The sequence below is a fragment of the Mixophyes fleayi genome, chromosome 12 (genome assembly GCF_038048845.1).
Source record: "Mixophyes fleayi isolate aMixFle1 chromosome 12, aMixFle1.hap1, whole genome shotgun sequence".
NCBI lineage: Eukaryota > Metazoa > Chordata > Amphibia > Anura > Limnodynastidae > Mixophyes > Mixophyes fleayi.
In genome coordinates this window covers 16,640,879-16,663,911 of record NC_134413.1, presented here as the reverse complement: position 1 = coordinate 16,663,911, position 23,033 = coordinate 16,640,879, and the positions used below count along the sequence as shown (strand labels likewise).

Sequence of the window (23,033 nt, the reverse complement as noted above, 5' to 3'; positions counted from 1 at the left end):
TGTTTCACAAATATTTAGTTCTTTTCATTTCCATCCACTCTTGACGCTGGCATTGTAAGCAAATAAGGAGACTAAACATTGTAGTGTTGTTAAAAGAAAGATCGCATCTTGTCGCTGTCGCTTTGTGGACAGGAACTGAAAGTTAAGTACCACATTTATAATATCTTTGTAACAGAGTGAACAAAATGTATTAAATATTCTAAAAGGCACAAATCCACAAGAACTGTACTATACAAAACACCAGCTTCAATAATTTCTTTGTTGTACTGTGTGTTCATTTTTTCCATGTTCACCTATAGACTCTTTTTTTTTTTTTTTTTTTTGGTAGTCAAAAAAATATAAATTAAAGACCAAGCAAATAAAAAATATCCCTAAATATCTGTATAAGCCATGTGGCCACAGTCTTGTATATGAGAAGCCGTCTTGAATGATCTACAGGACACAGAACAGTCACAACAACAAGTTGTAATAAGAAACTTTACAAAGAAATTCATCTTTAATACTCTTCTGGTTATTTTGACAAGTGATTAGTGTGCAAAATATTAGCGTCTCTTTAATGTGTTAACGTGCCGACACATCTTAATCCGTAAGACGCACGCAGATTGCCAGTGTTGGATTTCCATGTATGTGGATTGACCAGGTGCGTCTGTCTCCCAAATTATTAATTCAACAGTATAGTTCAGGAGTTAGCCATTCATTGCGATGTCATATCTCGGTGTGATACACTGTATAGAAATAGGAAAAACATTAAAAAGAGGAATGAACTAATGACAGGTTTCAGAGAGCTTATCAGCGCTTATGAGAAGAATTCAGGGCTTACAGTGTCTGCTATATGTATGCATCCCACACAACCAACATTTCTCTTCCTAGGAATTTTGGATAGAAACGAGAGTGTTGTTTGCAGGAGTACATAACACTTCAAAAACATAAGTTCTCTTAAAACTTTAACAGATTACAAAATCCGTTTCAAACTGGATCAAGTTATATATTTTAGGTCCTGTAATCTTTTAACCTTTCAGATTCTAGGACCATACTAAGAGAAAAGCTATATAAGTGGTCTCCAAAACAAAAGTTTTTTTGTTTTGTTTTGCTTTTAAGAGCAATTTAAGTACCTTTTAATAATGTATCAGATTATTTTTTCCTTCCGTTTTTTCTACAAATCATCTCCTTTACAAAATCTCTCTGGAGGATACAAAATATGGCTGCCAGTTACACCGACACAGGCTCACAGCAGGTCAAGTGTTAGCAGAGGGGGGAGGAGGGGAGGAGGAGGAGGGGGGGGGGGGGGGTTACAGTACACAGAGCTCAGAGGGGTGTTCAAAATCCTCTCTGCTCACTATATCATATGCCATGTGACTGTGGTTGCCATTGTAGTCCATGGCATTGTGCAGAACAAAAAATCATCAGTAGCAGCCTGAAGAAACAAGCCAAGGAAAATGGTAAATACTAATATTTTTTTTATAGCCAGTGATTTATGTTTTTAAAAACATCTATTTTTTTCCATGTTATTGCCACTGTGATCTAAAATCAGTAATTCCTCTAATCAGTTCAGTGTAATCTACTACCTCCAAGTTTATAAAGCTACAATCTGAACTGTGGTTAGATGAGTACTGAGCAGACCTCTCTGCAGCCATAAATGTTTCTGTAATGACTATTATATAAAAAGGGAACAAGCAAGTTCTCCAACCATTTCCTAATGATAATGCTGCCACGCACCTTTCAAGTGTAACATGAGCGTTCTGCGAGACGGACGAAGCTCTCAAGCTGCCGACACTTCCATGGTAAGATCTTCTTCCTCGGGCTGAGGGAGCATCTTGGATCTCGCCTACACCCTGCATGGCAGAAAAGCAATCCAGATATTGGTGTACTGCAAAACTGTACAAGAAACTCATCTATACAGGACTGATAACATACAAGTTGATGAAGAGAGGACAGAAGTAGAGATGTACGTGGGGCAACAGGGACATCTTGTGCTACAATTGAAAGATATCATCCTACCAGCAGTGTGATGTAATCCCTGTGTGTCACACATAGGGAGGTTGTGTCAGCAAATATTGAAACTGGGGCGTGTAGAGTGTAGGAACAGGGAAAAACACATTTTATGAGAATAAGCAAATTTGGCACCAAGACTGTTGCTGAACCACATCTACCATAATCATCAAATCGACAAGTACAAAGCTGGTCGCCCCCACCTTAATGTTCTCCTATACACTTTATAGGGAGGAGTGTATTGTATCCTGAGCCTTAGACAATTTAAATGGAAATTTGCACCATTAATCGTTCCTTGAATTTCACTGCTCTGGGATATTAAAACATAGCAGTGCACGAATACAGTGAGGAATGGAGCAGGGACAGCTGGATGGCAGGGCAAGGCCCCCCCGCGCAGCTAAGCGGCAGGGCAAGGGCCCCCCGCGCAGCTAGACAACAAGTTTTAATTAATGCAAGAAAAATGGTTTTCATCTCAATCTCTAATAATACTGATAATGGCAACTGATCCCTGAATTTTGAAATGTACCATTGATAACGGTAAAGCAGAATAAACTAAATACTAAGCTTTGAATATTAAGAGGGATGATGCTATTTATTTCTGGAATATATTTCAATGGTGGGCTGAAAGATTCTGTACAAATTATAGATATTGTAATTGTTGTGCGTTTAGTTTCACTGACTGGTCAAACATTGCTGAGATTGTGTGTGAGTGTGTGTGCGAGAGTGTGTGTTGGTGTATGTTGGATGGGGATGTTAATAATCTACTAGTAATCTCTATCTCTTCTGCTCTATTTCTGACAGCTGAATGGAGGAGACATCACAGAATCTTCTATAGAAATGCACCAACGGGTCTCTATAGAGATCAATGACCTCAACGTGAGATTCTGTCTTCCCTCCATTCACCCAACAAAAACTGCAGAGGAGAATGCAGACTATGATCACCCTTATACACAGGCTGTTACACACACACACACATATATATATATATATATCAATCAGTGAACAAGGAAAGACCACTTGCCTTCGATTGTATATGTTTAATGATGTCCTTTATATAAGGTAACTCCTTGGCTGGGACATATTTTTCCAGCATTTTGTCAAAGTCCGGATGTGACATCAGGTAATGCAGCATCTTTCTGCCGTAGAATCTGTAATAACAAAAATGTATTCAAATGTACATTAAAACATCCTGAGACCAGAGATGTCATCTGGACATACACAGACCTAGACCAGCACCTAAAACATAACATCCATATGATCATTCTCATTAGTCTGCTTCTTATTCTCTTGTACATGTCTCCAGCAGAGAACAAGGCTGCTGCCTACGACAGGAAGGAACAGAATCTCTTTCTACAAACTGATCGTACTCCCACATCTGTTCTGCTTAATATCATATTAGCAGCATTCTACTAACCTGGTTTCCTGGGAACTATCCTGAGCAAATTTTGCTATTGCTGGAACGGTCCTATCTGTGATGTCCTTTATTCCAGACAAAATCCGCCCTGGTCCCATTCTCTCCACCAAATCAGACATGTGTTGTGCCGAACATCGTTTGACTGCAGTGTTCAAGTGACTACCGATGAAACATGAACCCAAATAAACATCAACATGACAAAAACTGGATTGTTATACTTACATAATGTAATTTTCTCTGAATCCATTTGGGAGACACTGTTATATTGGGTATAGAGGCAGATCCTGCAGTTTGGGCGCTTTAAATTTTAACACATAAGTCTGAACATCCACCCCTCTAAAACCACATGGCCTGTTTGGAATTTAGTTATTTTCCAACCAAGCCCCGAAGGACAGAACAAGGAGGAACCGAACAAGAGAGAGGAAAAACAAGATTCTCCAACAACAAACAACTTTAAGCCCCTGGTGAAAGGCTTCTGGGTGAATGGGCCATTCTCTGGGGCGTCGGCCATGCCTGCTGAGAAAATCGGACTTCTAGTTTTCCACCCCTGGTGTGAACACTGCTGTGACAGCTGGAACATTCTGCTCTGCCTATCGCTGTTTCTGGTTTCTCTCCTGGCAAGGAAGCTATTGGTGCCACTATGATGAGGTATGCCACGATGTTGTCTGAATGGGCCTTTCCTCATAACAAATGATGTTCTCTGACTAAAATGATGAACAACACTCAGTTCCAGTACATTTATTGGGAGCTTCAACACTCTTGATCCACTGGGAATGTATTGAATTGGATTTTTTGCAGATGATGATTCATGCCTGAAGCAATTTAGAGATTATAAATAAGAGGGTATGGAGTGCCGAGACTGAATTTCTAGCCCTAATGAGCCCAGCGTCCAAACTCGTGTCCCTCAGGTATTCGCACGCCTCGTGGAGGTGCTCAAGTCAGCAAATCCAACCTGGGCTTCCTGACTGCACATCCTCCGTCAGTTGCTCCATCCACCTCTTAACTGCTTTATGAATCCATACTGAAACAGAACGGGCTAAGGAAAGCCCATGCCGCAACATAGACGGATTTAAGGGTGACCTTAACTTTTTTATCCGTGCTGTCCCTTAGGGCTGCAGCATACGGAATCAGAATGGTGGTGGTCTTAGACAAATGCGCTATGGGAGCATCCAGTTTAGGCAGAGAAATCCATTTAATCGTGTTAGCATAAGTGTCAGCACCTGACTAGTCACTAGGCAATGTAGAGTGACACTTGGAACAGGTACAAAAACTTCCTGAAATGCCCACTACAGGCTTAGACTTTGACGTGCTCCTCTTATGAGACATGAAAAGAGAGAATGCTGCAGTGTACAAAAACCAGGTGGATGGGAAACTCCAATGACAGATACAGACCTAAGAGCAGTGACTGAAGAATCCAGAGATTACACCCAACCTCACACTCTACTTCCCTGCAGATGGAGAAGGTAGAAGGGGAGGAGAGCTGCTGGCTGTGCTGCTGTCTCTTCCGGTCGGCATCCTTCAGTATACCTCTCCCAAGGGCACAGTGCCAAGGAATGTCTACAGTCCAGAAGGACAGCCCCACAGCATCCTGGTGCCTAGTGCGTAGCTGCTGCGGTCTCATATAACACTATCACCCTCCCCACCAACTCCTCCTGTGCATCCCTCAGGAGACAGTCCCACAAAGGAAGCAGGCGCACAGGTGGCTGGAGGGGGGTACTGGCAACTGTAAACTCCTCAGTCCGCTTCAGGCATCCAAAGTGCCTAAACTCCAGGATGACCCTCTATACCCAATGTGCCAGTGTACACCAAGAGAATGAATGAGAAATACATACTAAATAAATACATCAATCTATATGCAAGATCACCCAGTGTAACGTTACCTGAGCCCACCATTTATGAGGGACGTGAGAGCTCGCACTGGCGTTACATTCTGTACCATCGCATCCAGCGCCTTGTCCACATCCTCCCTCATGAAGTGATTGGATTCTCCCGCCTTGGAGAGAAGTATGCGCACAGAATTGTCCAGTTCATGGTCCATGTTCTTCTTCAGGTGTGTGAACATGTCCCCTAAACAGCCAATCGCTGCTCGGGAAACGCTGGAGCGCAAGTTCTTCACCTACATTAGGAGTTAAAATGTAAGGATGTAAAAGTGTAAACGATGCTAAGTGAAAATAAACTGAATTCAGAACATTAATAATCCTTCATATGTAATAAGTAATATTTTATGATACAAAAGAAAACACGCCAAGAAGTTCATTTTTAAATTGAATTTAAACTAATGAAATAAGCTAATTCTTTTCCAGCAGCTTTAACAGGTCATCATGCACGTGTATGACATGTCCCATGATGCCACAGGGCAGCATGGTTTTGCCAGTTGATTTACTGATGAGCAGTTTCCTGAAGTTTACCATCGGCACTAGTGATTTTATTACACTAGGTGGCAGCAAAGTCAAAGACCAGCAGATATTGATAAACATAGAAAGACTTTTATAGAAGAGCCTGTGGCTTTAGGAACGCCTCTTCTAGTTTATGAAGGGTAACTAAGAGAATCCTTGTTGGGTGACTGTGCAGGATCTGGATTACTTGATATGTAAATGGAACCTTCTACAGGAAGAATGATCTAGGAAGAATGATGGACAGGAAAATCCAGCACAATTTAATATACTTAAGTTACAATTACCAAAATAGCTGCCCTTTCCTGACAGCCCTCTAAATATATATGTACCTCTTGTATTATCACAATCTTGAGTTCGTGAAGTCTCTCAAGAACATAATCCGAATGGAAAACACACAGCGATCGCACAAAGTTCAGGCCTTCAATCTTTTTCTCCCTTTAAAACATTTAAACACAACAATTTGTGAATCTTGAGGTCAACAAAGGATCACACGGTATCACTGCTATGGTGTTAATATACAACACTGTAATCCTTATCTTAGATATTTTAAAGCATTTTTCAATTATATTCAACTAACAGAGGTTTAAAAATGCTAAATATTTCTATTACGGATCAATGCAGTCCAGGTTGCAGAAGGGCTGCATACATAATAAATAACATGGGCCTTAATATAAAAACCAGCTGTTACACCAGCAAAGGGGAGTTGATTTCCCCTTTGCTGGTGTAACAGCCTCCACTCTTCCGGGAAGGATTTAGGCTAGATCTTGGAAGGTTAGGTACTGATGTTGCGCGAGATGATGTCGATGTTGGAGTATAAGGCTTGGCTCACAGTCAGCGGTCCAAGTCATCCCAAATGTGGCCGATGGGGTTGAGGTCAGGACTCTATGCAGGTCAATCAAGTTCTTCCACACTAAACTCCGGAAACCATGTTTTGATGGAGTTAGGTAGATTTGTAACTATGCTGCTATTTCATGAATTCTGCATATACACTTTTCTATTTTTTGCAATTTTGCAGTAATGGCTAAACATAGTGGTTGTTGGATCTCAAAAATAATAATGCAAGGTCATAAAATAATACAAGCTGAATTTGGCTTTCTAAACGGAAAACCATCTTTATCCAGGTTTATCAAATACAGTACCAACAGGTCGTGTTTTAAGGATTTTATTCAACATGCGCAGATCAATTAATGGATTATCCCACCCAAAACGTAAAACCAGAGTCTCGGGTGGAATTAGCTGAGAAATGTTAAAATTCGAACATGTCACAAACTCAAGGCTAGCAGATAAAACAGGGCCCCTGATCGGACTGTTAGAGGCCGTGTGGGGCCGTCAGATCAGAGGAGTTAATTTAGGTTCACTTTTAGATTCTTTAGTTCCGGATGTTATTCTTCTTTAATCTATTTGCCTGGTTCAGCAATTATACCACCTGCTCTCACCAAGAGAAATTCTCAAAATATTACCCGATGAGGTACTGGTGGACAAGACTGGAGAAACCCGGATTTAGATTACTATGTATGGTTTTGTAGGTTAATATGACAGCCTACCTTGACGATTTTATTATAGCTTTTTGCCCAACACTATAAAAATGGTTTAGAGTGCCCAGTATTATAGTCATAGTAGAGATGTTGGTATAGAAGTATAGTGTTTTATCACAGCAATTTATAAATCACAGAATTGTAAGGACACCGATTAAAAGGCTAAAATAAAATATAGGAGAGCAACAAGTAGCAACATTGACCCTCACTTACCATTCATCATCAGACAACAATTTAAATGCTTCAATGAGAGACAGGTCCGGTCTGGGCAGTTCTCTGGGCACAGATTGGTCAATAACCTCCGAGCTACGACTGGCGGAAGATCTGTCTCTGTATGAACTTCGTTGTGCTGAGGACATGACATACAGATGTTAGACGCGTCAGAGGGTCAGTACCCAGCAGCAATTACATGTAAATCTAAGGATACTGAACTTATAGGGGGAATTCAATTGGCCGCGTTACGGGTAAATGTAACGTGGCCTGCGCATTATTTCCATTATTACGGTAATAATGTGCTTTATTACCGTTATTATGGTAGTTTCAACGCCGGCTTTTTGCTCACAGCTCCCTGAGCTGCGAGCAGAAAGCCGGGTTAAAACGAATAGTTTTAACGCCGCGCAAATTCGGGGGGGAATTGAATTCCCCCCATACAGTCATTATAGCTAGCTATAGGAAAGACAGGCTTTGCTGTCCGATATCACACAACCCCTCTGCCAACAAGAAAGCGACACCGATGGTGTTGACAGGCTTATTATGAAATGGTCATTTCAAATAGTGAATGCTTACATTTATTCAAAATCAGGTTTGTTGGCAGAACCCGCTCCCGTGGAAGGTGGTGAGATTGATTGGGGCGGTACACCTGTCAAACCGTAATGCCGGTCTCCGAAGGTGAGCTCAGGGAGGACAGAAACCTCTTGTGGAGCAGAATCACTATATTTGGTTGTGTGCTAATAAACTGGACACCTTGCTCTCCTAAAGCATTACTTGAGCAGAGTACAGGAGATCCTACATAACAAATGAGACTTACATGTACAGGAACAAATCCTATTCTGACAACTGTGTACAAAGCACAATCTAAGCAACTCTACAACACCAACCACTGCCTGACTGTCACTGAATAAATGGGCGGCTGTCAAAGTCCCTTCTTTACAGTCCTCAGTCCTGTGAGCTTTCTTATTGACTTGAAATTCACTGCAACACATACTGTTACATGCCGGATGTTCTCACAAATGGAGGCATTATAATATACTAAGCGTTTACCTGAGGATTTCTTTATGCTGGAAGCTCTCTTTAGGGTTGGCGGCTTTATGTCTACATATTCCATCCCGTCTGACTGCGGCCTCCAAGCTGGAACAGTTACAGAACACAACTGATGACATGGGAGCAGGTAACAAGCTGCACAATGCTACGTACTGAGCTAATGTCATCCAGTGCGTTATGAATAAGTGACCGGTGCTGAAGTCATTGTACAGAGAACACAAAAAACAGGGCACGGAGAAATATCTGATATATCGGAGAAAGGAAGAGGAAATATACATATACCCAACTGTAACCATTGCCCCGGTGCCCACGTTACCGTGGAATATGTTCTCACTAACGTGTAGAGATGTTAACTGAGAAACATGTATTTAAATGTTTAAAAAAAACATTAAAACGTCTGAATGCGGCTACTTGGTGAATTGTGCAGGCAGAGATGCCTGGAGAACATTTGGTGGTCCACAGCTCAGTAACGGTAAGGGGCTTTGCAGTCTAGTATAGTTTAAAAGAGAAAAACAAACATCTGATTGGTTTCTACGGGTTACAGACCCTTTCCCTGTGTACCAGTTTTCCAGCGTTCATTAATCATTAGAATTATATATTACAAGTATTGAGCAAGAATCAAAATGAGTTGGTTAGGACAAGAGTGGATTACACTTCAATAGGTGTCAACAGAATTTATAGGATCTTTTTTTTTTGGAAGAGATATAACTTGGTGGGATGTTGACAAAAATGTACCCAAATTCAACCTCTTCCATCATTTTCATCTACGAATTAGTAAAATTTATTAAGATTCCTAAAGGGTTGTGAGACCAATGTGGATTAAAACAAGTTTAAAGTTCTAAACTAAATAATTGGTGAATAGTCAATATCGGTAGCGACAGTCTGGTGTGTCACAAACCTTTCACAACTACTCACAATCTCTGCGCACGGGGCTTGGATCCGTCTGAGATAGTCTCTCTTTTCTCTCTGGATCCTTGTTCTCGATCAGTTCTTTCAGGCTGTGTTCCCTCTTCTGTCTCATCTTCTCCCGGGCAGACGTGGACATTGTGACATTAACCTGCACAATACAAGGAATACTTGTTTTCAAATATCATTGAATGAAGATCACAGATTTGTTTTAAAAAAAAAAACAACAAACCCAACGAAAGAGGGAACAACTATAATGCCAGAGGCAGCACAATAAATCACCAATTGTCATCTTACATCACTTTCTACAGCAGGACTGACGTGCTGCACTGCTCTCCCATAGACACCAGTTGGAGGGTGAATGTGTTGCTTTGCTGGACTAGAATCCTCTGGAGTGATGAACGAAAGCTGAACGTACGACTGGCCGGCAGAAGGAGAAGACTCAAACACACCTTAAAAATACAATAAATCCTCATTACTGTGGTTTAAGGACCGTTCTTCTGCAATACACAAAACTAGTGTCTATTAGTCCAGCTCAGAGATATTGCTAAGTAACAGGTGGAGAGCCAAAGTGGGCAGATCCATATGTAGACCTTATAGTTACACCTGTCGGGCGACAGGATGAGGAACCAGCAGCGGAATCTCCGCAGCACGCTTCACGGGTATAGTGGAGAAGAAGGTTCAACATTCTAAAGTACCCATGTTCCAGTACAGCCTCTATACCTCAGAGTTTCCAGTGAATGAAAGAGAGAAGGGTTTTGAAGGGGTCATACTATCCAGCTAAAGTCACAATAACTCTATAAAAAAGGTGATACTTTGTCAACTCCGAAATAGATCTGCAACAAACAGCGCCCAAGACGTCACTTATGGATATTCCTGATTTGTTTATTTTATATATTGTAAAATAGTCATAATGTATGATGTTATTTGGAGACCAGTGGGTCTAAAACGAACAAGCAAGCAAAAAAAAAAACAACAAAACACACACACACACACACACACACGAGGCAAAGGGAAACAAATACAACCCACTAAGTTTTCTCATAGCCTGTAAAAGGCAAAAAAAAAAATATACATATATCCTAAAGGTTAGATTGCATTTAACAAACCCATTATATGAAATTTCGTTTTCTGTAATACGGTTTAATAGCAATTCACTCATTTTATTTTTTGACACAGGGGGAAAAAGAAAAGCCCCAAACAACCCACAGACTGAATTTTAACGGAGCCTGTGGACAAATGGATTATTTTCTTATTTCCAAAAGAAAGAAAAAAGAGAAAACATAAGCACTGCATGCATTGCTAGGTACAGGCCTACGTGTGAATTCCTTTCTCACCTTTTCCAATTACAGCCACAGACTCCTCCGACAGGGGATTGGTCCCATCAGTGTCATGGTTGTTCATTTGCTGGAAATTTGTGGATGATCCGGTTATTCCTATAAATTAAAAAAATAAAATAAAGCAGCAACAATGTTACCGTCATCTGTGACGATATCTCAGAACATCATTAGTTCATAGAAACATCCGATTGCTCGTTAAGTATTAAAACACATCTAGGATACTTGTAGAAGTATTTTAGTTTAACGCACGGGCCTCACAAATATAATGACAAAGAGTTTTGGAAAAACAAAATCTTCAGTGACTTTCACAAGGCGAGATCTACGCTCACTGAGGATGTCAACGTTAATGATGCAAGATAAATCCGCATGTATTGTACATTCTGTGTAACTCTGTACAAGGGACTGTGCATGGAATCTTACCTTTCATGGGCCTTGATAGTTTCTGCAAGTCCCTGGATGGACGTCTTATAACAGGAGTAATCTCTTTGGGAGAATCCTCGTCGCCATCCACAGTCCCATTCCTGTAATTCATCCGCTGACCGATCACAGTCACTGGTTTATCGTTGCCTGAGGTTCCTGTGTAATTAGGGGATAAATAGCCCAATCAATAAAGCCCGGAGCAGAAAGCTTTATAGGTAGAATGTGGAAATAACACATACTACACTGAGGGCAAAAAGAAATCCCAGTATAGGAGTAGTAGGAAAGTTTTTCTTTTTGAGCATCCGGTTCAAATCTCTCGTATCATACAGAAAAACATATACAAGAGCACTTCACATCAAGTAGTGCCCATTAAATATGTGCTTTATTGTATGTGTCCTGAGTCAGCTCTAACTGCACAACTCATTAGGAACCAGCGTGTAACTGTGTCAAGATTATACAGTGAGATAATTAAAATAAAATGACAAAGGAAATGCTGAGATATGATGTAAGAAGAGTTCTATAGATCTTTCAACTGTTTAAAAATAAAACCCTATTTTAAAAATAGCTATATAATTATTACCATAGATGCCGATAATCACCAACAATGCTGAAAATGTAATCGGCACAGGCAAAGGTTTTGCCTCCTAGTTTAACCCTATGTGGTGTTTTGAGTCAGTCACTCTGGGCCAACCTGAACCTCCAGTGGATATTAGCCGTCAGTAAGTCACATAGTCCTGCCCTTTGAAGTGGTAGTGGTCGGATATAATAGTTTGTGTGGTGTCATACGAGTATAGGGGTCATTTTCAGAATTTCTCATTTCACCAAAGCAAATTTTATATATGTTTTTTTCAGGACATAAAAGGGCTTTAGGCAAAATACTGAAATCCAATATAAAGCTATGTCCACTAGCTAGGAAACTCAATACTTAGAAACACACAAATAATAGACTTTCCTATCATGTTTCCCATTGATATTTTTACATATTCAGAGGAATCCCAGCAATGACCCTGAAATGTATTAGTCTGGTTCTCTCAAGTTCTTCTAACCAAGGTTTTAGGGAGTTACAGGAACAGAATGTTTGTTTGTTCTTGTACCTTATATTTATTTTTTAACCAAGAAATACATTTAGAAAGTTTTATTTTTATTATGAATAGATTCAATGCAAACTGGATTTATTGGCAATTACACGAACAGTTACTATTAGTCCCATGTAAGCATGGATCCAATGGTATTTCAAGTACCCAGACATCCTGGAGGAAACCCTAGCAAGGTCACGTGGGGGGAGAGGTCACGAGGGAAGTTAGAGGTCACGAAGGGGGAGGGTAATACAAAGGTAGACTGTATGGAAAACACACCTTGTGGGAGACTGTCTGGCTTTTTCACAGCATCCCTATTTCGTGCAGACAGGACTTTTGCAGGCCGTAATTTTGGTTTTGGAATAGAAGTCACATCAGACCTGTAATTGCACAGAAGAGATTTATATATAATGTCAGTGAAGTAAAACAGAGCAGAGTTACCCAATGTAACAAAGGGAAATGTGAAATGTGACTTTATTTCTGGAACATTACTAAGGAACTCCGGACATCGCACATTAAGAATATCAGCAAAATAAATCACAGTATTACACCAATTTGTTTTTCTATCCTACAGATAAATGGAAAGAATGTACAACTCCTAAATAATACCAAAACTATGATCAATGCTCTCATCATCTCCAGTCTTGATTACTGTAACCTTCTCCTCACGGACCTCCCCTGCTCCCAACCTCACCTCCTTTCATTCTATACTCAACATGACTGCGAGACTTATCTTCCTTTCACGCCGCTCATCTTCTGCTTCCCCTCTCCGTCTTGCTCTCAGTACCCTACAGTACCCTTTCAAACCCCTCACCATCACCTACAAGGCTCTCTCCCACTCTACTGCCCCATATATCTCTAACCTTCTCTATTCACACTCCCTCCCGCTCCCTGCGCTCGGTCAATGACCGTCGCCTCTCCTCCACTCTGATCACCTCTTCCCACTCCAGAATTCAAGATTTCTCCCATGCAGCCCCCTCCAATTGGAAGAACCTTCAACGCTCCATCCAACTGTCCCTTAATCTGTGCTCCTTCAAACAGGCACTTAAAACTCACCTGTTCCTTAAAGCCTACCAGCCATCCACCTAACCCTCTCTCCATGCTTGCTTTCCTCACTGCCCCTTTGTGTCAGCTGTCTGTTTGACCTCTCTTTAGGATGTAAGCTCTAACAAGCAGGGTCCTCTTCCCTCCTGCCTCTATACTTCTTCTTCTACTCCAACCTCACTGGACCAGCTGTGCTTGGAGCTTTTCGAGTCTTTGTATTATTTGTTTACTGTTTTGTACTGTATTATACTGTATGGTCCACTTGTATTGTGTATGCAATGCAAAACTTTTGTGGCGCCTTATAAATAAAGGATAATAATAATAATAAATACTTAGCTCAGCAGCATATAAGGAACATTTTAAAGAAAAAAAAATGCATGTAGCCCAGTGACCCAGCACATGTTAGCCCACTATGGCACCCTCACTGATGGGGAGATACCCAACTGGCCCCCAGCCCCTGAGTCAGTTTCTACTGAAAGAGGCTTCTTAGTGATCTAATAATAACCAGGTTTAAATGACCCTGGACAATGCAGTGGAACCAGGGTGTGTCACTGACAGAGCTGTGCAATTGCAGAGGTCATACATGTAAATACCCTGCTGTGTCAGACTGTCAGCAGACAGCAACATGTTAATGACCTCAGTAACCAGGCGATCTGTGTGGTTTATATTTTACTACGTCAACTAATTTCTTGCGGTCATACCACATTCCTCTAATCATTAGCTGTCCAGTCCTGGTTACTATTTAACAGCTAAAACAGCATTTGTGCACCTATTGTAACACTTTTGACTATGTTGCAATACAAAGTACTAAATATAGACCCGGAAAGACCTGATAATATGGAAGAGGTTAAAATTGCTTTTAATTTATTTTCTGATTTTCTTTTATAAAGAAAAATAAATAAATAAGCCACACCCCTCAGTGGATTTAAACAATGGAAGAGAGAGAGTATTACTGGTCTGTAAAACTTAACCTGATGCGATAACTTCCATATGTTCTCTCATTTACGCAGTACAGTGAATGAGCACAGTAGAATGTCTTGGTTTTGTACAGATTCACCTATATGATCCCCCCAGCACGCATCCAAGTGTACTAGACTCTACTCTTCTCTCAGGAGAGTCCTCTGCAACATAGAAGCATGCGCAGAGGCCTGGAAGAGCACGCAGGCCGCACAAAGGCCTGGAAGAGCGCGCAGAGGCCTGGAAGAGAACGTAGGCGCAGAAAAGTGTGAAAGTCGCATCAACCTGCGACCTCCGACTACTTTGGTTCCACCCCATTCATTACATAAAATAACCATGAGACTGTAGGGGCATTGAGACTATTGTTTTATGTGTGCACATCTGTGTGCAGTGTTTTTATTACATTGCGGAGAGCGCCCTAGAAATGCTCTAGAAAGGACAAAAATAGTTCCCATTAACTTATAGGAAACTGAAATACTGGCAGCTCCGAGCTGGAGCAAAATTCATCTCCTTTTGCAGCGTTCGCAAAACACTTCTTGACAGAAGGATAAACTCATACCAGAAACTTCTGCATCAAAAGCAACAAGGTCATTTGGAAATTAGACAGTAGGAAGATTAAGTTTTGTGACTAGTTAAAAATCTAGGAAATTCCCTTTAATTACAAATATAATTATATGGTGCACAGTTTCCTGGCTACTTTCAAATAACTAATCCATAATGTACCTAACGATCACGAATGACAAGTAGAAGAACCGGTATTGCTAAGGACATTGGACAGTGCAGACAACATAGGTTCAAAAACAATCTAATCTAAACCTCAGTCAACAAATACCCGGTCACCAAGGATGTCACAGATCACAGCCTGCAGAGAACCTTTCCAGCCGCCAATACCTTCCAAACGGAAATATGACAAGTCTCAGACGGACAATCAAGCAGTAGTTACAGCAATAAATGAGGGCTCACTCACACTCTCTTCAGCTGTGGGGTGGGAGAGAGCGGTGAGGTGAGGGATTCCCGGCTGTAGACCCCACTCTCACTATAACCATCATCTATTGGTGAAGGCGTTGATGACAGAGAATCCATATTCAGATCTATCTTCATGGAATCCGGGCTGTCTAGGTCGGACAGACTGCCACTAATTTTGGCTCTCTTTTTAGCTGCACTGTTCCGCAGATGTCGGAGAGAACTTATCATCTACATGGGAAAATAGAATTGTATAATAAATGAGTTGGGATGAGAGCAGAACACCAATGTACCACTCTATCGCTACGTTATACATATTACAAACTGGTCACTGCCACTTTGTGAAAAAGAACAGACACACATTGTAAACCCTTTCTATGCACCTTAGGAACACAAGCATTTTGGGAAGAGGGAATAACACTGGATGTGAAGGGAAAACAAGGCGAATTGGATGATAATGCATTTCAGAAATAAAAATGCCTTCCATTAAAATGCATGATGGACAGAAATGCTATTTTATTCTCTTCCACTACAATTTTTTAAACCCAAAAATTTTCTTAGTAGTTTTAATGAAGGTCTGAAAAATAAACAGCAATGCATTTATTTTTAATTTGTATGTATTTTCTGCCCTCTTTCTATACATTGAACCAAATATACCATAAATTGATGCAATAAAAAAAGCCTAAGAAAAAACACAGACGTAACACAGAGAAGAGGACTTAACAAATTGCAATAACTTTCACATGTGTTTTAGAACACACTTGTGTGCATGAGTACTTACAGTGACACATATACCCAGATTCACATGTATTTGGATACAAGGCTAAGGGGTATATTTACTAAACTGCGGGTTTGAAAAAGTGGAGATGTTGCCTATGGCAACCAATCAAATTCTAGCTGTCATTTGGTAGAATGCACTAAATAAATGACAGCTAGAATCTGATTGGTTGCTATAGGCAACATCTCCAATTTTTCAAACCAGCAGTTCAGTAAAGATACCCCTAAATGTACTTTTGAACAGTAAGTTTACTGTTTAAGCCATACTGAAATGCATGAGGCAGTGTGGTGTGAATCAGCTATGTAAATGTGACTCCCTCTTATGTGTGAAACCATAAGCGACACATTCCCACTGATGTGTGAATCTCATTAACATAGCTGTGATAACTGAATACAGGTCAATGTCTTTGATGTGGATAACTCCCTCTGCCAAATCCCTGTTCAAGTCCCTATTTCCCATTACCAAGCACGAACCTCTTCATGATCATCCTCGTCTCTCATACTTAATTCCAAGAGGTCAATCGAAATATTCTCTTCATCACTGGTCTTCTCCAAGGGATGAGAATTACTCCAAATATAACTGTCTTTCATTGAATTAATTTCTGGCAATCTGGTTCCCTTGGTGATGGGAGGGACTGGTTTGGACCTATTGAGGTCATTCCGTCCTGATGGTAGTCTTGTAATCAAAGCTTTAAGTGGAACTGGAGCATCATCCCTACCTGGAGGTTTAAATTGTACAGAGAACCGAGAAAAAATATTTGTCACTGATAAAGGGAACAACACAACTGTATATTAATATTTTCCAGAATTCAAATTTTTAATCACAGATATTACGTTTCCCAAGATACTAAGCACTCGCTCTAGTTTTAATTATTTCATTCCTTTATTCTTTATTTCAATTCTTTATTTATTTTCATTTATTTTCTTTTTTACAGTTTTTCTATGCCCACAGACATAAAAGCTACTAAGAAAAGCCAGCAGTGTCAATCCTTATGACACTGCTGGCATGACCGTATACATAGCAACTCATTAAGCGGACTGACAGTGCCTCTGTTACAGTTTTATTTTAATATTGGAAGAGATAAATGGACCAATCGGCAGCAGTATCGCTGAGTTGATCATTGACATGCTGGGAATAGAGGGGACTTATTGTAGACTGTAATACAAAACACTTGTAGCTTCCAGTAGCTCTGTGAGGAAGGGAGACTGTATAATAGGCCCAGTGCCACTGGCACTGTACCAGTCTCAGCAATCAGAAATCTAGAAGCACTTTGTAGAACAGAGTTTAAAAAACATAAAAAAAAAAAACTACAAAAAAAACAAAAACCGGTTCTATCTTTACTGAGACAACCAATCATGCTACTGCACATGTCATTCCTGTTTCCCCGTCGCTAAGCGTAGAGGCAGCAGCACAGTAGCGACAGGAAACCTCATATCACATCATATACACTGGGAAGGGAGAGAGCTGATAATTATCATTCTCAGTAGTACAATGCAGGTTCTTCCTTAGCAGAGACCTCAACATGAGACTATGCAATGCATAGAATTAGCTACAGAGACGGGCATCATGGTGGCTCAGTGGTTAGCACTTCTGCCTTACAGCACTGGGGTCATACGTTAGATTCCCGACCATGGCCTTATCTGTGAGGAGTTTGTATGTTCTCCCAGTGTCTGAGTGGGTTTCCTCTGGGTGCTCCGGTTTCCTCCCACACTCCAAAAACATACTGGTAGATTAATTGGCTGCTAAAAAATTGACCCTAGTCTGTGTGTGTGTGTTAAGAGAATTTAGACTGTAAGCCCCAATAGAGCGGGGACTGAAGTGAGTTCTCTGTACAGCGCTGCAGAATTAGTGACGCTATATAAATAAATGGTGATGATGATGATGACGACTGCCAGATTTTTAGAGCAAACTGGATATTGTGACGCCAGTTATGGGGGTCTTGTACTGGTATATTTTAATGCATAATTGGGCTTCATATGAGGGAATTCCTGTTTAAGTCTTAAACCATTTAATTATACTATATAGTTTTTTCCCAGTTTAAAGAATACAACATTTTGGGGGGAATTCAATTAGCTGTGAAGTGTCTCTGGAAGGTCCGTGAGACATTTTGTGGCAGAGATTTAACAGATCATTTTCAATTGAATTCCCCCCTTTGTGTTAAAAAGAAACTATTTATTTAGCCCTGCACTGTATAAATGAAGGCTCCCTTGTGAAGGTAAATACATGAGGCTAGGTATAGGCCGGAACCTTTACACAAACGGTGACAGAGACAAAGTCAGGTATTTTACAGCTCTTGCTTGGATAATCCCTCTATTGTATCCCCTGAACTGCCACTGATCTCTCACTTTATAATTAGCTAGCGGAAGTGTGACTGGCATTCCAGAAATACTGAGCAGAAAGCTGACCCATCATTCACCTGTCCGGCTTCTCTGACACTAACTAAACACTTCTGTGGAAACCCTCAAGCTCATTAACTTTGAAGTTTGAGAGAACAAATAAAGCCGTCCATACATGGTCGATCAAGCTGGACTGTTGGGTGGCCACAGCTCACGTAGAACTGGCCATACATATACATAGATGTGTATAAATGGCCAGCTTGTGATCTGACGGACCTCCATTAGTTCGTTTGGATACAGATGGTATTTATATAGCTCCAGCAGTGTATGGTGGTATGTTTTAAATAAATATTAATACAGATGTAGTCAACATGTCCCCTGTGGCACAGATGGCTTCACATCAGATTTAGATTGCAGTCAGTTGTCTTTGTGCCTATATAATTAGCTGCCAATTAGGTAACAAGCTGCCTAATTGGTCCTCCGAATCACAGTGTGTATGGGCACCTTATGCCCTAGCTAAAGGTAAGACGTGTGTCTTTATTCAACTGACTTTACAGCCTGGAACCTTGGGCACAGATGGACAAATTAATTTGTCCAAGGTCACAAGGAGCCAACATTAGGATTTGAACCAGAGTCTCCAGCGCGGATCTTTCAGTTCACTGCTCTCCAGTCAGATACGTGCATGGTAGAGATCTCCCTAACTAGTGGCTTCAAGCAGCTGCTGTTCTCAAAGGGGTTAACTGTATCAAGCTGCGAGTTTCCGGTGGGGTTGAAAAGTGAAGATGTTGCCTATAGTAACCAATCAGATTCTAGCTGTTATTTTGTAGAATGTACTAAATTAATGATAACTAGAATCTGATTGGTTGCTAAGGGCAACGTCTCCATTTTTCAAATCCGCCAGAAACTCACAGCTTGATACATTTACGCCAAAGGCTTTTCTCTTGCCCTTATCTCCCTAAAACAGAGCTTTTAAGGAAACCACATTTTGACTCAAAATTAGTCCACCTTTGGGCCAATGTTTGGGAACCCGCGTCTCTATAGCTTCTGTAAATATAGAGGACCCAACATCTCAAAGAGCCTTCATAAACTCTACTGTATGGTTTTGTCTTGTTTTTAAATAATATTTGCCCTGCAAGCACAAAGCTGTAAGATATTGGAGGACGTCAGACAGCATTGGTCTAGGTAGATGAATGGAGCAAATAAATAAAATAATAAAATAAAATTAGGTTACCAGACAATGCAGGGAAAGTCTCAGAACTGGCAGATGCCTGGTTGATAGAAGAATTTCTGGTTGGAAGTGTTGGGGTCATTACAAAGCTTTTGCGGTGAACATCAAAGTTGGAGGTCAGCTGCAAGCAGAACCATACAGGATCCAAAATAAGTAAATAAGAACATACAATATTATAATAATAAAAACAACATATAAAACAGAGAGGACTGAGCAAGGAGACGCTCAACAGGACAACACAAGATGGTACACAACAATGGAATCCAAGAGCGAACACATTCATATATCAGTAGAGAAACAACTTTACCAATAATGGGAAACAAAAAGAAAGAGAGCAGATTTAATAATGTCAACAAAAGTGCCATTTAATTTCCACACGTTGTAAAATATAATTTGCAATAGTTGACTGTTTTGCACTAAAGCACAAGTTCTTATTGGCTATAAGTGACTAAATACTAGAATTCTGACACCTGAATTAAAAAGATGGGTATTTTTTTGTTTTTAATGCAGTCAGCATAAAAAGTAACATTTTGTAAAACGGTAACCAACACATAATGGGCCTGATTCATTAAAGAAAGTGACACACACATGAAAAAAAAAAAAAAAAAAGATACGTTTTCTCCTGGATTAAACCATGTTACAATGCAAGGGGTGCAAGTTAGTTTATTATTTTGTACAAAATGAAAATACTGTCTGATTCTTCATCTAGCACACAAATACTTGATAGCTTATAGTACACTGAAATGTAAAGTTGATCTAGGACATGCCCTAACCCAACTATAAATCTGCCATCACATTTTAAATTTACCTCTCCACCCAATGCAACATGGATTTTCCAAGGTGCAAAGTTACTTTTTTTTTGCTTTACTTTCTTTAATGAATCAGGCCCAATGTGTTTATGTTGTTTGGTGTGATTGCTAAACAGTCTGACTTGTAGACTTGGCCATACAATGCAGTTCATTTGTTAATCTGGATAGTAAAGCACTGTGGTCAGCGAGTTATCCCATAGACATGTTACCAATGCTTGGAAATATTTTTACAGGTATTTGCAAAACTTGTGTCTCAGGATGAAAGCAGAAGGTGCTTACAGCATGCAAAGCGTTGTAGGGGAAACAATTTTTGCACAGGATTTACTGTTTGCGACAGAAAAAAGCAATATTTGATCCAATTTCCTAAGACCTGTAAGAAAAGCGCAAGTCTGTATTAGCGTTTCAGGAATATTCCCCAAAGTGTTTTAAAACTGGTTTGGCAATAAAACCATAGGTTAACCGCCATTGTCTACATGTCCTAAATCAGAGTACAACTGCATGAGGAAAGACAGCTGCTCAATGTGCAATGCTATTGAAGCAATTACAGTGCACCATAATTAAGAATGTTACAGCCAAACTTTGTCCCAACGAGCTGAATGTGTATACATGGAAGAAATTAATCATGCTTGGACAGAGCAGTCAGCAAACTAATTCTTATTGTCAGGGCCGCCGAGAGGGGGGGGGAGCGGGTACTAATTACCCGGGCCCGGCATGTCAGGGGGCCCGGCCCGGGCCCTTGCGCTGCTGATTTTTTTTAATTTTTTAATTTTTTTTTTCCAAACGTTTTTTTTCCTTTCCTTTTTTTTTTTTTTTTGGCGGGGGGGGGGGGGGGGGGGGGGGGGGGCTCGGTCGTTGGTGGGGGGAGCAGGCTAGTTTAAAAAAAAAAAAAACATACTCACCTGATCGCGGAGCCGGCATCCCTCCTCTCTGCTGCTCTGTGCTCTATTCAGACTGTCTGAATGCTGGGTGTGATGTCATCATGTCATGCCCAGCATTCAGTCAGTCTGGAGCAATGGAGCACAGAGCAGCAGAGAAGACCAAGAGAGGAGAAAAGGTAAGTGAAGGGAGGAAAACGAGGGGGGGCACAGAGGGGTTAAAAAACGGGGGGGGGGGGGGGGCAGCATGACAGAGGGGTTAAAAAATGAGGGGGAGCACAAGGGTTAAAAAACGGGGGGGCAGCATGACAGAGGGGTTAAAAAATGAGGGGGCACAAAGGGGTTAAAAAACGGGGGGGCAGCATGACAGAGGGGTTAAAAAATAAGGGGGGGCACAGAGGGGTTAAAAAACGGGAAAGCAGCATGTCAAAGGGGTTAAAAACGGGGAAGCAGCATGTCAGAGGGGTTAAAAAATGAGGGGGAGCACAGAGGGGTTAAAAAATGGGAAAGCAGCATGTCAGAGGGGTTAAAAAATGAGTGGGGGCACAGAGGGGTTAAAAAATGGGAAAGCAGCATGTCAGAGGGGTTAAAAATTGAGGGGGGAGCACAGAGGGGTTAAAAAACGGGAAAGCAGCATGTCAGAGGGGTTAAAAAATGAGGGGGAGCACAGAGGGGTTAAAAAATGGGAAAGCAGCATGTCAGAGGGGTTAAAAAATGAGTGGGGGCACAGAGGGGTTAAAAAATGGGAAAGCAGCATGTCAGAGGGGTTAAAAATTGAGGGGGGAGCACAGAGGGGTTAAAAAACGGGAAAGCAGCATGTCAGAGGGGTTAAAAAATGAGGGGGAGCACAGAGGGGTTAAAAAATGGGAAAGCAGCATGTCAGAGGGGTTAAAAAATGAGTGGGGGCACAGAGGGGTTAAAAAATGGGAAAGCAGCATGTCAGAGGGGTTAAAAATTGAGGGGGGAGCACAGAGGGGTTAAAAAACGGGAAAGCAGCATGTCAGAGGGGTTAAAAAATGAGGGGGAGCACAGAGGGGTTAAAAAATGGGAAAGCAGCATGTCAGAGGGGTTAAAAATTGAGGGGGGAGCACAGAGGGGTTAAAAAACGGGAAAGCAGCATGTCAGAGGGGTTAAAAAATGAGAGGGGCACAGATGGGTTAAAAAATGGGAAAGCAGCATGTCAGAGGGGTTAAAAATTGAGGGGGGAGCACAGAGGGGTTAAAAAATGGGAAAGCAGCATGACAGAGGGGGTGAAAAAATGAGAGGGGCACAGATGGGTTAAAAAACGGGGCAGTATGGCACAGTGGGGTTAATAAACAGGGGTCAGCATGGCACAGTGGGGTTAAAAAATGGTGGGCAGCATGACACAGTGGGGTTACAAAGGGGGGGGGGAGGCATGGCACAGTGGGATTGAAAAAGGGGGGGAGCAGCATAGTATAGTCTGATGAAGGGGAGCCAGATGAAGGGGGCAAAAACAGCATGGAGGGCACAGTGTGATCATAAGGCATGGCGATGATGAAGGGGCACATTATTGTAATATTGGAGCTGGAGGAAGGCCTAATTATTAATCGTGGGTGCTATTGATTTAACGCTGGGGCTGGCTGTAATTTTCTAAATGTAGCCATTTTTTTTTCAAAATAGGTCCTTCAACATTTCTGGATCCGGACAAGCCACAACTAAAGAAAGCAGCAGCCACAGGTGGAGAAA

At 41.1% G+C, this 23,033-nt stretch overlaps 1 protein-coding gene across 2 annotated transcripts in view; it reads right to left on the bottom strand.

Annotated features, from left to right (window-relative positions):
* Positions 1 to 477: 477 nt before the first annotated feature.
* TOGARAM1 (TOG array regulator of axonemal microtubules 1) overlaps positions 478 to 23,033 on the bottom strand; it is a 32,647-nt gene continuing 10,091 nt past the window's right edge. For both annotated transcript variants that reach the window (XM_075192568.1, XM_075192567.1), the window contains exons 3-18: positions 19,646 to 19,763; positions 16,552 to 16,796; positions 15,305 to 15,531; positions 12,616 to 12,716; positions 11,261 to 11,416; positions 10,838 to 10,936; positions 9,798 to 9,952; positions 9,510 to 9,651; positions 8,595 to 8,681; positions 7,548 to 7,683; positions 6,129 to 6,234; positions 5,284 to 5,519; positions 3,404 to 3,562; positions 3,011 to 3,137; positions 1,717 to 1,832; positions 478 to 725 (exon numbers count right to left, since the gene is read on the bottom strand). In XM_075192568.1, the coding sequence (XP_075048669.1) occupies positions 695 to 725; positions 1,717 to 1,832; positions 3,011 to 3,137; positions 3,404 to 3,562; positions 5,284 to 5,519; positions 6,129 to 6,234; positions 7,548 to 7,683; positions 8,595 to 8,681; positions 9,510 to 9,651; positions 9,798 to 9,952; positions 10,838 to 10,936; positions 11,261 to 11,416; positions 12,616 to 12,716; positions 15,305 to 15,531; positions 16,552 to 16,796; positions 19,646 to 19,763 (2,241 nt within the window). In that variant the 3' untranslated portion in view covers positions 478 to 694. The remainder of the gene's footprint in view (positions 726 to 1,716; positions 1,833 to 3,010; positions 3,138 to 3,403; positions 3,563 to 5,283; positions 5,520 to 6,128; positions 6,235 to 7,547; positions 7,684 to 8,594; positions 8,682 to 9,509; positions 9,652 to 9,797; positions 9,953 to 10,837; positions 10,937 to 11,260; positions 11,417 to 12,615; positions 12,717 to 15,304; positions 15,532 to 16,551; positions 16,797 to 19,645; positions 19,764 to 23,033) is intronic.